The following is a 16342-nucleotide window of genomic DNA, read 5'->3' as shown; positions in this document are numbered from 1 at the left end:
AGAAACACTTCGTTTTCTTTGGGCCACCCGTGTGTTAGCTACAAGTGATGACGTCTTTTTGTAGGCCAAAATCGGACATTTCTGCCCTCGGCGGATTGACAATTCTTTTTTCCCCATAGGGATTTAGTTTTCTGCCGTCTGTGGTTAACGTATGCCCAGTGCAGTTTTGTTATACGAGATAAATTACACCTATTACTGTCCAACCGTGAATTTTGAAGTTATGTGCTTTATATAGCCTATGTAAGTTGCTAACATGTTGTTGAAACTACAACGGTTGTCGCGTGCAGGCAGGCTAGTATGGAAACCAGAGTGGCGGTTGCATATAGCAACTTATACTACTTTTTAAAAGCTCAAACCAGCGTCGAAATTCACGGTTAAGATATTAATGTGTGTAATTTATCTCGTAGAACAAGTTCACCACAAACCTTATTTTCGGGGAAAAACGAAATCCGTATGGGGGGAAAAAAGCATTGGAAATCTGCCGAATGAAGCCATGACTCAAAATTACAAAGTTATTTCCGGGTTTTAGGACCGGCTGCTCGTTTCTTGTTACTGAAGTGTGGCAATTAGACTAACAATTAGTCTAACAGCTTAGCTAATATACTTCTAAGCTATGTGTAATGTTACACTGTAAAGATAGCTGGCTGTATAGCCATGCTTTACTGTTTTGGTTAAAGGCTATATTTAATCTGTGATTTATAGATGCTGAATAAATAATCTTGTTAGAAATTAATTAACATAAGAAACATTTGCAATAGTTCATTTAATGATAATAAACTTTATTTATATAGTACCTTTCATGCAACTCATATGAGAGCGTTGAATTCATTGGGCACATCACTAATGCAGGAGAAAGACCATCTGCTGAAATCTGCTCCAGTTGTGTCTGCATCAAAGTCTCCAATGCTCGAAGCCCCAGCCAATAGCGGGCTTCTTGTTATAAAAACATTATGTGTTAACACTGAGGTGACTACCTCAATTAACTACCTCATTTTTGTGGTCAGTTTGCACTTTGGCCAGATTCCATATTTGGCTATGCAGTAACTTCATAACATTATTGATTGCCAGCCTGGGCACAACCACCTCTAAATGGACTGGCCCATTCTCTCAAGACTGGTCAAATAATGCTGATGCACTCTCTTTGAGCTCATCCCACCCAGATATACCATTCTAAACCAGTGGACCAGGAAGTCCTGCAGCTGGAAGACTACAGACCAGTGGTCAGGGCTGGCCCGTGGCATAAACGCTCTATGCACTTGTTTAGGGCCACAACCGCTAGGGGGGGCCACACGATCCAATGTTTATCTAAGGTAAATAACATTGTTTTTGTAATTACGTTATTCATCCCCCATCTCGGAACTAGCGGTATAAATTTTAAATGGAATGGCAACAGAACATTTCGCAACAATGTAATGTAAGAAGGGTTTTACCAAGCAACCCGCTCAAACGCAGCCCAGATTTCAGATTTGTTTAGGGCCACCATAATCCAAGGGCCGGCCCTGCCAGTGGTGTCCAGTCTTCTCTGAAAAAGGCCGGTGTGGGTGCAGGTTTTGTTGAACACAGCAGTAAACAATCCATTGTACTTATCAAGATCTTGACAGGGCAAAGTGCTGGGGAATGGTGCTTGGCAAAAACAAAAGTCTGTACCCACATCCACCCTTTTTTTAATGAGATTTCACAGTCCTGCAATAAAGAAACTTCCATCAGAGTTTCAGGATATTTAGGGAGCTTATTTTTTGAGCATTACAGCACAGTCCTTCAAGGTTTCAAGTTTATGATGTAATTTTTTGTGCTGAGAAGCCCAAAAATCACTACTTCCGCTGGCACGTGCTAGGAGAGCAATCCTCGCCCCTTGATTTATTCAGGTTTTTCCTTTAATTTGTTACCTGTGTGTGTGTGTGTGTATGTATATGTGTATATATATATATATATATATATATATATGTACAGTATATACAGTGCCTTTGGAAAGTATTCAAACCCAGTCATTTTTTCCACATTTTGTTACATTACAGCCTTATTCTAAAATTGATTTAATACATTTTTATTCTCATCAATCTGCACACAATACCCTATAATGACAAAGCAAAAACATGTTTTCAGAAATTTTGCTAATTTATTAAAAATAAAATAAAAACAATACATTTATTTTACAAAATAAAAAAATGGTTTAACTTATAAGTGCAGTTTTTGTATGTTTTGTGACTGAAGAATAAAGAAGGAATCATAATTTGTTTCCATTCAAAATTAAAATTGAATGGGAAAATATTGTGAGTGTATCGAATCATGAACCCTTTGCCATGTGTTGTACTGAAATCGTTACATCCCTAACTCTCACAACATGATTTGTCATGCAAAGATAGTTCTGGTGACTACATCCAGGTTTCCTCAAGGATTTTCACTGAGTGAGTTTTGCCTTCTTTTTGAGGATTTTTCTGTTTGCTGGATAGACACGGCCATTTTATCCTGTCAAGAAATATGCAAAAGCAAGCACATTATTATCATGAAAACAATTAGCATCATCACCATCTTCACCATGGTAGCATCATGGTCACCACTGTCATTAGCATTAACACAATATCTAGCCTCTTCATTATCACCAGTAGCATCATTGTCTTCAGAAGCACCACAACCATCACCATGATATTATAACATGATCTGCACCAGTCACTTGCAGCTACATCACCACCATGATTATCCCAGGAATCTCCGCCACCACGGCTGTCCCAGGAATCGCAAACACCACCACCATTATCCTCCTGAGACCCAACAGAAAAAGTTTTTAATATTTATGTTTTTTTTGACAAAACGACATGGATGTCCTGGATGACATTAGACATTTTGCCGTGAAAGTATTTAAAAATACATTTATTATATTTTCTTGTGAATGTCCCTTTCTGCAACATAGCTCAGGAGGTAAGAGCGGTTGTCTGGCAGTTGGAGGGTTGCCGGTTCGATCCCCTGCCCTGGGCATGTCGAAGTGTCCCTGAGCAAGACACCCAACCCCTAATTGCTCTGGTGAATGAGAGGCATCAATTGTAAAGCGCTTTGGATAAAAGCGCTATATAAATGCAGTCCATTTACCAGTCTGTATAGGTTACAGTATAGAAGAATATAAGGTTCTTCAGATTATGACCACCAGAGACAGAGGATAAAAATGAATTGCTGGGTCTCAAGAGGACATTATCCCAGGAAACACCACCACCATGATTATCCCAGGAATTACTCTCACTGTGATTATGCCAGAAATCATTACCGTCACCGCCATTATGATCACAAGTATCATCACTGCCATGGTCAGTACCAGCATGACGTGACCCACCACTCTCTTTTTGGCATCTGCTCTATAGTCTCTGGCAAGGGGAGGCCAAAGCTCTCTGGCAGAAAGAGAACGCTGACCGCTGATATAATGGTGAGGCTTCCCAGCAGAATGTAAGGCAAATTCTTGTTGTATGTACCTGAGGGGGTAAAAAAAAAAGGTAGCTGTGTGAGCTCACAGTGGGACAGTGCACAGGAGAGTTAGGGAAGTGAATAACTTCAGGGTTAAAAAAACAACCAGGTGATTAGTCAAATAGTTCTCATTTTTCATGCTGTGGGACCCTGGTTTTTGTTATAGCCAAGCTCTTGCTTGATTAATGTTAAATGCATGTGTTTAAGTTCAATAATTTTTTCCTTCAACTTGTCAACACAATGCAGGTTCGGCACAATGCAGGTCTTTGATTTATGTAAAATGCAATGCGAATATGGGACGTTTGTTCTTTGTGGCATGCATAGCTGTTTCTGACAGTGTGGCTTAAGAGGGTAAATAATCCCTCAAAGCAGTCATTCGAGCATTCCCTTACCCAGGTGGACAAAGTATGGAGCGATGGCAGCACCCACTCGAGAGGCCGTACTGCAGGTCCCCACCGCAGTGTTTCTCATTATGGTGGGGTACAGCTCTCCTGTATAAGGGTATATCAAGGCGCTTGCACTGGCCAAACACAATTTCCCTATCATTTCAAGTGAAATAGCCAGAGAGGGCAGATCTGCAAACAAAGTGGATAGGTTTGTGTGAGAACAAATGAAGTGGGGGAGTATGGGACTGGGTCACTGTCCACAAAATCAGAGGGGAGGCAGTGAAAGTCATACCTGAAGGTACAAGCTGAATGAGGAAAAGAATTGCGCCTCCTATGAGCATCTTGATGATAGAGCACGGCCTTCTGGGTAAATATTGGAGGGCCAACCAGCTGGCAGTATAAGCTGGGATCTCCGTGGCAGCGGAGATGAAACAGTTGAGATAAGGGTCTCCATGTAGTTTGGATGTGTTCAGGGACAGGCCAAAGTAACCTACATTTAGAGTAAACCTGAAATTAAAGAAAAGCAGATAATTATCTGAAAGGCATACCACTGAGATGCAAAGTAGTGTAGCTGAATTTGTTTTTGGGAGAAATCCAGCTGTGCTAATGGTCTTTTCGTGGAATTGAAAAATGGCAGTAAAATTACGGCAGTCTGAAAAAGCTAAAGGGAAGATTACTAGAATTAACCTGTTATTTTACCCGGATAAAAAGTGCGGAAGGTGATTTCCAGTTTGCTTGTACTGTATCGCCAATGTTAATTATGCAGAACTACCGCATACCTCACATAACTGTATCAAACGTTTTGAGTCAATTACAACGGGCTAACAAAGAAAATCCGGAAGAAAATATTCAGCAACCGAATTAATCCGTTTGAATGTTTTGGTAGCCTGCGTAATATGCTGTCCCAGCACGAATGCTTAGCATTTTATAAAACGAATACTAAAGCAAGAAAAGAACAGAAGAGCACACGTTATAATTCCAAGACGTTGACAGGCTATAACCAAAAGTAGGCTACTGCGCCGCATAACATACAAGTTTGATTTGAAGTTATGAAAATACATTGGTTTGCCGCTGCATATTTTCAAACATGGCGGGTAATGGCGGAAAATAAATACAACACAAATGCTACGAGTACTCGACCAATCAGAAATGTTCAGCGCTGCAAGCTCCACCCAAAAGGTTCCTGTACTTTCGGAAAGTACTACCCCCGAGCAGGAACGTTTTGGGGGGTAAAACAAAGCCCCCAGAACTAAATTTAGACCCTAGTTCCTGCGGTGGAAACGCACTGAGTTCCTCAAAAGGTTCCTAGTTCCGGGGTATAGTTCCTGCGGTGGAAACGCGGCTTAAGTTAATTGGTTAAACCCTCCATAAAATATGGATCAAAAAGAGTGGGATTGTGTGTAAGTATGTTAAGGCAAATGAGAGTGTCATTAGCAGGGAGGCAATGGGTTAAGCAAGCAGCATTTGTATGTTGTCACTCTTTATATGTTTCATAATGCATGATACATAATAAATTACAGTAACAGTGCCAAGAATAACCTTTTGCCCCCTTCCTGATTTCCTCTGTTATTGCATATATGTTACACTGAGTGGTTTTAAATCTTTAGACAAAAAGTAATATTAGCCTGAGAGAAACTGAATGAAGACCTTTTTTAAATTATTATTGCATTTATTTATTGAAAAAAGTAAACCAACACCTGTATCTCATAATTGCCCATGTCTAATTGATAATTACATTCAGCTGATTGAACAGAGACATACTGGATTGCAGCCACTCTGGTGAACCTAAACCTCACTCATATTGAACCTTACCAACAGAATGAAGTAGGCACCACTGGTACACCACCACAAGTACACTATGCCACGATCAAAGGAAATTCCAGAAGAGATGAGAAGAATTGTTGAAATATATCAGTCTGGAAAGGGGTACAAAGCCATTTCTAAGGCTCTAGGACTTCACCTAGCCACAGTCATTATCTCCAAATGGAAAATACTTGGAACAGTAGTGAATCTTCCCAGGAGTGGCCAGCCTGCTAAAATTTCACGAAGGGCACAGTAAGTGACAAAAGTTTCCAGAAGAACTGCAGGCCTCTAACTCACCTAAAGTCCATGACTCCACAATAAGAAAGCGACTAGGCAAAAAGGGGATTCATGGGAGAGTAGCAAGGCAGAAACCATTGCTAACCAAGGGAACCATTAATGCTCGTCTTACATTTGCAAAAAAAAAAGCACCTGGATGATCCCCAAGTCTTTTTTGATAATCTTCTATGGACAAATTAAGTATAAAAATTGGTCAAAAGTGTAACTTTTTAGACGGCATGTGTCCAGTTATGTCTGGTGCAAAGCCAATACAGCACTTAACAGTAAGAATGTCATACCAACAGTCAAACGTGGTGGTATTGTGATGGCGTGAGGATGCTTTTCTGCCTCCGGACCTGGGCAACCTGCCAAGGAGAATGTCCAGTCATCTGTCCTTTAGCTGAAGCTATGCTTAATTGGGTTTTGCAGCAAGTCAGTGATTCAAGTAAGTCCACATCTGAATGGCTGGAAAGAAACAAATTTAAAGTTTTGGAGTGGCCTAGTCAAAGTCCTGACTTGAACCCTGTAGAGATGCAGTGGCAGGACCTGAAACAAGCAGTTAATGCTCGAAAACCTGCAAATTTGTCTGAACTATGCTGTTATGCAAAGAAGAGTGGGTTAAAATTCCTCCACAGTGATCTGAAAGACTATATCAGATTATAGGAAGTGTTGCAGTTATTGCTGCTGAAGTTTTTTAAATGCGTTTTGTGTTTGCTTGGTTTTCCTTTTTCTAATCTTACATTTTGTCTAAGGATTTGAAACCATTCGGTGTGCCAGATATGCAATGATAGAGGAAACAAAGAAGTGGGCAAGTACTTTTTCATGGCACTGTAACTGTCACTTCTGTTGAATGTGCAGTGCACATGTACATTTTATGTGCTTTCTTGGGGTACATCAAGAGTGATGTACAGTAGTGGAGAACATCAGTGTTACTCTCAGGAATACAAAAATTTGGCATCACCGAGAATGGTGGCAGGCTGTGCTGTGGCTCTGCTTGTTAGGGATGCTTACCACACTAGACAAAATATTAGCGTGATGTGACGGATGTTACTGGTCTTCAGGAGTTCAAGAAAGCCATGGAATTCCTCTCTTTTAAATTGTTCCTTTTCACCCTACAGAAAACAGTGTTAATATCACTGTGGTCCTGCACTTTTGATTAATGTTTTAGATTTTTAAAAGCTGTGTTGTCGATCAAAAATGAAAAAATAATGGATTTGAATTCACTGATGCAATTATGTGTTTTTAACCCCTTAAGTCGCAACCGGCTCATATAAATGCTGGAGTGTGTTTATTTGCATTCATTCAGTTTTTTATGGTGTAATTAGTCTGGACACACAATATAACATGTAAGTGTACAGTTCTATGTCTACAAACTATTTTATTCATCTTATAAATAAGGAGTAGGCCTGATTTTGACTAAACTATGTGATGTGAAATTGTGGGACACGTATGACACGTTGATGGGGTGGGGTATTTGACAAAACTTCAGTCATTGGATTAATAAACTAGATAGCTAATATAGCTATTTTCTACAATCTTCCTGTATTGCTGCTAGAGGTGGCAAGGGAGAGCAAGGAGAGCACACATCATCTTCCCCTAACATACAGTATACAGTATAGTATTTTATACCTCTAAACATCTGGAATAACGTTGGGTTACCGGGTGTCCTTCTGGAGTCCTTTTGGCTATTTTGGAAACCCCCACAGACATATCTTTTTTAAAAACAATGTTATGTTTAGCATCTTTACAAAATCATTTCCTTCGTAAAAATGTGTATTGTCTATGCATAGCGTGCACCGTCATCTCCCTCCCCACAAGCACTTTGTATCTGAATTACATTTTTTTCTGTTCCTTCTTAAATTTGATATTTGAATTTGCTGAGAAGTGCATAGAAAAGTGTCTGGTGTTCTTAGTGTGAGGAGGAGCAGACTTGGGACCTCTGTTTCGGCGAAGATGACCTCCGGGGCTGTGACTCTGTTCTTCTTGGCAGCATCTCTCAAAATGGCCTCTGCCTCCTCCACCCGGCCCTGAGAGAGAAGCCATCGGGGGGACTCCGGGATGAACCTGCATTACGGGGTTAGCTAGCTTTAGCTTAGTGGTGGTGGAATAGACCTATGCTAGCCCCTGCTAGCACAGCACCAGCAAGTTTCACTCTGCTCTAGCCTGCAGTGGAGGCATGGCATAATTTTCATAATATAAGCAGGCATATTCACGAACGCATCAATTCATTGTCGCTTTTATTATATTATATTTATATTTTATTATCAATTTTATTTATTATATGCATAATAGTAGTGACTGAACATGGTTGCTTTTTAATGTAAAGCACAGAACTACAACAAATCACTGATCGCCTTGGCTGCATCCCAGACTTACCCAGCGACCAAGCAAAGTTGTCAACTAAATTCAGTAGCAAAAGTGAATATGAGAGGTATGGAGGTTTGCTATTTGACATTGTGGTGCCCTCAAATAAAGGGGGGGGGGGGGGGCAGTGTATAAAAAGTGCTGTAATTTCTACATGTTGAAACCAAATAAAAATAAATAAATAAATACCCTTTAATAAAATACAAATCTAAAACTGGAGTACAGAGCCAAATCATCAAGAAGAAATTAGTCTTTGTCCCAAACGTTTTGGAGTTTACTATCTGGATGCATGCCCACTCATTTATTTGGTTGTTTGTTAGGTTTTAAGTGTGAATCACACTAACGTGTCCTTACAAGAAACATTTTGTCTGCAAAGGACAAACAGCTGAGGGAAGATATGCACGTTTTCTAACCCTTAATTTGTATGAACCCAGACTTACCACCAAAGCGGGATGTAGACCACGCTTGGCAAAGACATGACAATTAGGAGCGTCCTCCAATCCCTGCAAAAGTAGGCAAAGAGTGGCAGCATCATGTAGCCAAAAGCAAAGAAGCCACACACTCCCAGGGAGCCGTAAATCATCCGCGGAGGCCCAGTCAGGATCTCTGTTCCTGAGGGGGGTGGACAGGAAACCATTTCAACATTGGTTGTTCAAGTAACTGGACCGCAACAGCAGGGCCAGCCCTACAAACGCGAATGTCTGTGACTGAGTGAGTGATGAAGTTACACCATTGGTCAGCCGAGTTATGACGTTACACCATTGGTCGGGCGGATCACGTGTTAGGTCCGGCCATATACTAGATTTTGACCTGGTCTTGTTTATAAAGAAATTGTATCATAAAACTGAAGGTAAAGCCCAGTGCATGTAGACATAATTGTGTGTGGATTATCTAAGCTCTGGAGGTGCTCCGTTTACCCAGTACGAATGCGGCCACGTAGTTGGAGATCTGTCCCAGTCCTACGATAAAGAAGAGCACAGAGAAGACCTCCCATGATGGTGAGAACACCTGACTGAAGGTAAAGAGCGTCTGAATCGCCATGGTAATGAAAAGGATTGGCTTTCTCCCAAACCTGCAGAGAGAGTGGGAGAGATCCGTTCGTCTAGCCCACCAGTCTCAAAGAGTTCAACTATCCAATTTAGGTTATTTAATGTTTAACTACATTTATTGGCTTAACTCCTCTTTCACCACCTCAGCTGGTGTATAGTCAATGTTCTGGCACACGTCAATGTTCTGGCACACAATTTGCTGTAAAGAACACTTTGAAACCATGATATAAAGGGCTCTATATGAGTGTAATCTATTGTTACTACTGAACAAAAAAAAAAGATATAAAAATCCACCTGTCTGAAAGTTGTCCAGAAAAAAAAGACCCAGACAGCACACCGAAGAAGTAGATAGAGGTAGTGAAGGGCTGTTTCCATTCATTGTCACAAACGAGGTCAAACTGAAAAAGAGTACATACAATCACAACGAAAGGGTTGCAATCTCTGATAACTGTGTGGTTGAACAGTAAAGAGGTTACAGTTCAGCTCACTCACAGTACAGGATCAGTACTGCTGTGCTGTGGTTGGCTTTGGGATGAATCCTCCAACTTCAATTACCTCTAGCTCAAGTCAGAACGAGTGTATTACGGTAGTCTGCCTTGATCAGCGATTATCTCTTCTACAGACTGGTCGGAATATATCTGAGTTACCAATAATGTCCTAAGATTCAGAATCAATATTTCACTGTCCATTTCTGTCATCTTTTCAGCCAAATGCTGTCCATTTCTGTCTTCTTTTCAAGCTAAAGGTATAATAGCAGAGCTGTTGTCGTCCACCTATTGTGGAACAGAATTAATTTTCTTGCGTAACGTCTGGTGTGTCTGTCAGGAGTGATCAATTTGTCAAATTTGTAGGCATACCAAAACCAATTTCAGCTTAATTTACAGAAAAACCTCCAGACTAAAAAGAATTGGTCTAATATCTTTGGAGGATGTTGTTATGTGTTGCTTAGCCTTTAAAACTAACGCTACTACATTCATTTTTTTGGCAAAATTAAACAAGATAAGGTGCAACACCTGTTGCTATACCTTTTTACTCTACCTTTATTTTTAAAAGAATGTATCTATTACATAATGACCATTCAAATAAATCATACAAAATAGGCGGTATGTGAAAACTCATACCCAGTTAAAAGTTGACAGTATGCTACTCAGTGAAATTATTGCACAGGAAATAATCAAAAACATTAGTTAGGCAACATCAAAGGTGGGGGCCTAACCTGCTGCATATAAAAAGCACTGAGGCTGCTGACTTGTATCTTACATGGAATACATTTATCATTTTATCTCCCTGAGACAAACCTAGAAAAATAAAGGTTTAACACACTTTTAAAGAATCCTTCATTTCATACTAGCTTCAGTATAATATTATATGCCTGTCAGCTGTGAAATGCGAGCTGCTCACCTCAGTTACTATGGTGGACTGGTAGATCTCCTTACTGTAGGTCCACCCATTAGAGCAGCCCTCGAGTGGCACTTCAGAGAGGTTGACATCCTTACTGGGGGACAGGCCCTGGGCTGAGAAGTTTGAGATCAGGTCCAGCCTGTATCTTGTGCACCTGCTGTACTCCGTCTTCCCGTTCACCACCTGTGTGGGAATGCTGGCCTGTCTCCACTCCTCAGTGATGTTAGCCGCCTCTGGGATCAGACAGCGATGGGGTGGGCTGTCTCCCAGGAACACGATGGAGAGAGCGTTGAATCCGTTTGGCACAGCACTGGCGCATAGCAGGAAAAAGACAATCTGCTGAAATCGGCCCCAGTTGCCGAGAAACGCTATCTCCCCATCGTAGTCTTCCATGCTCAAACCCTCAGCCTACACTGGGCTTTGTGTTAAACATTGTATATGAGACAATAGATAACTGCTTGAATGGACATTTCTATTGTAGACTTTGGTCAGATTGCATTTGCGGCTATTCATTAACTTGATCTCACTAATGATTGACTGCTTTGTCATGGACACCTTTGAATGGAATGGCACATTCTCTCAGGACTGGTCAAGTAATTAGACCAACACTGACACACACCCCCTTTGAGCCCATCCCAACAAGCTATCCAGCTCTAAACCAGGCAACCAGGATTTATTTTATTTAACCTTCATGTACCCAGGGCGGGTTCGCTGAGCACGGATGCTCTTTTGCACGAACGCCCTGCTTCACACTCATACACATTCACACCTGGGAGCTGCCCAGTACAACCACAATCCTCTATTGCTGGCCACTGAGTAGCTCCACTGGAGGGAGAGGACATTTTTTTTTCTTTAATTTTTAGCCAGTTGAATCAGGATGTCCTGGAGCTAGAAGACTACAGAGCAGGGATGCAGGTTTTTGCTAACATTGAAAAAACAGCCTACAGCAAGGGTCTCCAATCTTATTCGAAAAGGGCTGGTGTGGCTGCAGGTTTTGGTTTTAGCCCAGTACTAATTCTACTTATCGAGGTCTGAATTGAAGACCATGATTATTTAATTAGTTCATCCAGGTGGCTTTAAAGTGATGGGCTAAAACAAAAGCCTGTGCTCACACCGGCCCTTTTCAGGTAAGATTTGACATCCCTGCTATGGAGAAACTGAGTTGAGTTTTCACACGAGGGCCGTCTGGTAAGCATCACTCTTGAAGGGAAGCCACACTGAAATCATGTTCTGTCTTGCGTTGGGGTGTTGCTTTTGGATAGGCTCTGTATATATATCGTGAGCTGCATAGTGTTTGGGGCCAAGACATTTTTTTTTTTATTTGCCTCTATTTTATATATGTAATATAAAACCATCCTCTAAAATCCTTGGTGTCATATTTAATCCCCACCTAACCTTTGTTCGCCATGTAAAAAATTGTGTAAAATCTTGTTTTTACAACTTAGGAACGTTGCTGAAATCAAAACAGTTCTGTCTGAAAATGACAGTGAGCAAATTATTCATGTTTTTTTTTTTTTTTAAATCAGATTTTGATTATTTCAATTTTTTATCCACCTGTTTTAGTGTTTCTACATTGTCACGACTCCAACTTGTACAAAATGCCGGCACCAAACTTCTCACTAGAACTTGTCGCAGATCTTACAGTACTCCTACACTAGCCTCCCTGCACTGGCTGCCAGTTAGAATTGGGTTCAAAATCTTACTCATCACCTTTAAAACCACTAAACCTTGTTTTCATCTTGATACTATATGACATTTCCTGGTGGGATTAAATGGTAAACATGCGATAAGGATAAGATAGATAGATAGATAGTTTATTGTCATTCCTTCTCTTTACAGGTTATGCAAAGAGTAGAATGAAATATAGTTCCCCCGGGGCCATAGTGCAATACTTAAAAATAGAAAAAAATTAAACAAGCAATAAAAATAGAACGTACAATAGTTATGTTTTCAGAAGACTTTTATCAACCTGTGTACAAAGGTGTTGTGTGGGGTCATTTTGACCCCATGTGCTGTCGCTGCATGAAATTCAAAGCCTTTTTTTCACAATTTTTTGCGGTTGATTCTGGTGGCACATTTTAAATTTCACAAACCTTCACTTGCTTCAGGCCTTAAAATGAGGCAAAAAATGTAAAATATTTTCAATATTTAAAGATAACATCCTTTTTCTGTTTACAGTCATTTTGTGCTTGTTTAAACTGTTAAGAGTCTATTTGACCCCAAACATAAAAGGCATTGTAAATAAAAATATATGAGGGTTAAGTGCTGCACATCTAGATAGCTTGCCCAAGAGGTCAAGGTTATAGGTGGTGGGGGGAAAAGTCTGTTATACATGATTTACATTACCTATCTTCATAAAGCATTATGAACAGGGTTTAAAATTAACACCCACCAAGCACCAAATGTGAGTAAATATTCTCTCTGGCTGGTAAATCGTGCAGCCTAGCCCACCACTCTGTCGTGTAAAATAAATAAATAAATAAATAAATAAATAAATAAATAGGGGGCGACATAGCTCAGGAGGTAAGAGCGATTGTCTGGCAGTCGGTGGGTTGCTGGTTCAAACCCCACCCTGGCATGTTGAAGTGTCCCTGAGCAAGACACCTAACCCCTAACTGCTCTGGCGAATGAGAGGCATCAATTGTAAAGCGCTTTGGATAAAAGCGCTATATAAATGCAGTCCATTTACCAAATAAATGGAACCCACAGGAGAAAGAGAGACCAAATCACTTGGTCCCGTAGAGACACCGTAGATTCTTCATCGTTGCAGTTCACCGTCTTATATTTCTGTGTGCAAACACACAGCTTTCTAACTGAACTACAGAGCAGAAATACTGAACAACACCTCTTGTTTTGTTAGCAGCTAAAATTTGTCAGCTAAAGATTTTCGATTTAGATAAAGCTAGTATCGTTGTCATGCTTTTGCAATTCAGATATTTGGCACAATTAAATAAAATTTCAGTAGTTAAATGTTTTCCATTTGGTGTAAAAAGAGACATACATCAAATATTTTAACCAGGAGTACTACATCGGGGGAGAATGTCTCAAAGTTGTAATGTCTCAATTGCATTAAGATGTTTGATATTGGATTATATAAACATTGAGGTATTACTTATCTGAACTGTACCATATGTGCACTGTTGTTATTGGTCATAATATGTCAAATTATGTAATGCTTGTCTGTTTGCAACTTGCATCAGCTGAGGATCAAGACAGTGAAAAGGACTCAATAAAACAGTGAATTAAGTTTAGTGCCAGCAGATTGACCTCTAGCATCATAAAAACTATTCCTTGGAGATAAAACAAAAGCACAAATCCTGGTCCGTATCTTGATGTTAAACATATCTGTCTAACAAAAAAAAATCCAGTGAAAATCACGTTTCCCCCCAGCATGTCAAGAGTACACGTGAACTTTAAAAAATCCACTTATAACATGTGGGGGGGGGGAACCTGTGTCGTTTATTTCAAGTCACGTGTTTTGTTTTCACGTGTTGAAAGCGTGGAATTGCCATGTGAAGGTGCAAATTTCATGTGATTTCAGGTCACGTTTTGTTTTCGCGTGTGTAATGTTTGACCTGGTCCGGAGTCAGACTGTGACCGGGTGAATGGTAAGGGAAGCGAGTGGGGGAATGTGTGACGAAATGTCCTGCAAACCTCCCCCGTCACTTCTGTCCCTGTCTGCCTGTCCAAATGTAACTGAAAGCTGGCTAGTCTTTGAAGGGTACTGGGCACGGGGCAGCTTTGAACGCTTCGGGCAATTAGCTTGCAGTCTGAAACCGAAAGTCTGAATAGGGTACCCGCAACAAAACTCCACCCAGAATACCTTCAAAAATAAGAAACAAAAAAAAAAAAAAAACAAGACCGGGTTAAAACCTAGTATATGGCTGGACCTAACACACATGATCCGGCCGGCCAATGGTGTAACTTCATCACTCACTCACTCACTCAGTCACTCAGGATTTGTATTCCTGCTGGGAACAAACTAACTAACAGGATATTGAGCAGGTGAATAAGAGGTGAATAAATGTAATTCCATGCAGAGATGCAAATTTCACACGACTTCATGTGACTTATTTTCAGGTTATTATCGACATTACATCCTTACCCAACCTCTCTGATCTTTTGCCACAGTGGTTGAGCGCGCTACCTACCTGTATATCCTGAGTCAGTGCTGCCACCTCCTGTGCATTTGTAGAGGTAAAACTACTAACTTGATTTTTTTAAAATAAAAAAACAACAAGGAAATAGTTCATGCATTTGTCTCACACTGTTTTTCTAGCAATGTGGTAAGGTGGTAAGAAGAAGGTGGTGCAGGAGAAAAACAACCGGAATACAAAGTAAAAATGAAGAACGAAGCCAAGTTTATTTACAGTTATGGCAGTTGTCAAAAATACAGGAAATGCAGCCTGAATTCAGCGGATTTAATTTAAATACCCCTTCTTCGTCTTTGTTTATGACTGTGGATCGGGGTGGGGGCGGTTGGCCACTATCATGGGTGCAACACGCAGATTTTTATTTTTTTCCCCCTGGTTTGGCAGCCATCCAGATGGATGGTGACTGAGTCGACAGCCCTCATCGCCTGTGCCCAGAACCGGCTGTGCTCCTGACCTCCACTGTCCTAATGTGACAAGTTGGCTGAAATAATCTAGGCGGCAGGCTAGACTGAATAGCCACTGTTTAAGTGGATCACATCAACTTTGAATCTTACACCACCTACTGGCCAAAAGATGATAACACAGGCATAATTTTTACACTACACATCCAGTACACTGCAGTGTTGTGTTTGTTCTAACATCCTCCGCTTATATATAACAATGAGATTTTATATCAAAAAGTCAACACCATAGGCCACTAATATATTTGTTTTGTGACGTACAAACACAAAGGCCCATAACTTTCCATTCCATAAACTTTTATTCTGACAATGCACGCAATAGAAAGCTGTATGACTGTTTAATTACATTGAATTGGCTGTTCAAACATTTTCATGAGATAAAGATACATGAATCACAGGCTATGCAGTGTATTGAGTGCTATATAATTTTTATCTTAAACTCATATTAAAGCTTACAAAGCTAAATTTACACTGTAGGTTTCATATTGTCCCAAGAAATGCCAGTTATTCTTTGTCCTCTGTAGGGGACATGAGCCTCTGGTCTTATTCTCAGGACAAATATTCTACTTGATAAAATTTAATTTTCCCTGCAATACATTTAAGACACTTGTATTGTGTCAAAAAAATGAAAACACTTAAAGTTGTTTTTTTTTTCTTTTTCTTCTACCAGATCAGAGGAATTAGCTGTACCTTTCAAACTGGTCATTAATTATGTAGAGCTGTACATATGACAGCGAATGGGACACGCATCTTTTTTAAGGTTCGAAAATCTTTATCGACCACTTTGCTTTTTTATACATTTGGAGGGATGGTGGAACAGTGGACTCCCCCATAATGTTGGATAACATCAAAGTTAAAGGCCGCAGGCATCAAAGAAAACTCAACTGAATAATTAATTAATTGGGGGAACTTGGGGGAAATGATCTCATTGAATAAATGGTACAACCATAAGAACAAAGGTGTGACGTGCAAGCTGCCATCCTACTATACGTTTTTAT

At 40.3% G+C, this 16342-nt stretch overlaps 1 protein-coding gene across 1 annotated transcript; it reads right to left on the bottom strand.

Annotated features, from left to right (window-relative positions):
• Positions 1-2066: 2066 nt before the first annotated feature.
• Positions 2067-11148, bottom strand: LOC135262691 (organic cation/carnitine transporter 2-like). The gene is made up of 10 exons (XM_064349831.1): positions 10730-11148; positions 9623-9726; positions 9197-9351; positions 8720-8891; positions 7853-7979; positions 6927-7027; positions 4129-4343; positions 3843-4025; positions 3323-3458; positions 2067-2466 (listed from the first exon to the last, which is right to left on the bottom strand). The coding sequence occupies exons 1-10, from the start codon at positions 11120-11122 to the stop codon at positions 2373-2375; spliced, it is 1680 nt and encodes a 559-aa protein (XP_064205901.1). The 5' UTR covers positions 11123-11148; the 3' UTR covers positions 2067-2372.
• Positions 11149-16342: the final 5194 nt, after the last annotated feature.

Source organism: Anguilla rostrata, chromosome 9, assembly GCF_018555375.3.
Source record: "Anguilla rostrata isolate EN2019 chromosome 9, ASM1855537v3, whole genome shotgun sequence".
Taxonomy (NCBI): Eukaryota; Metazoa; Chordata; class Actinopteri; order Anguilliformes; family Anguillidae; genus Anguilla; species Anguilla rostrata.
This window is presented reverse-complemented; position numbering and strand designations above follow the sequence as displayed.

Coding starts and splice junctions, on each gene's coding strand:
- LOC135262691 (XM_064349831.1), bottom strand. CDS start 11,122: ATGGAAGACTACGATGGGGAGATAGCGTTTCTCGGCAACTGGGGCCGA. Junction 9,352..9,622: donor TCTGGACAACTTTCAGACAG/GTGGATTTTTAT, acceptor CTCTCTCTGCAG/GTTTGGGAGAAAGCCAATCC. Junction 4,026..4,128: donor CATTCAGCTTGTACCTTCAG/GTATGACTTTCA, acceptor CTTTGTTTGCAG/ATCTGCCCTCTCTGGCTATT.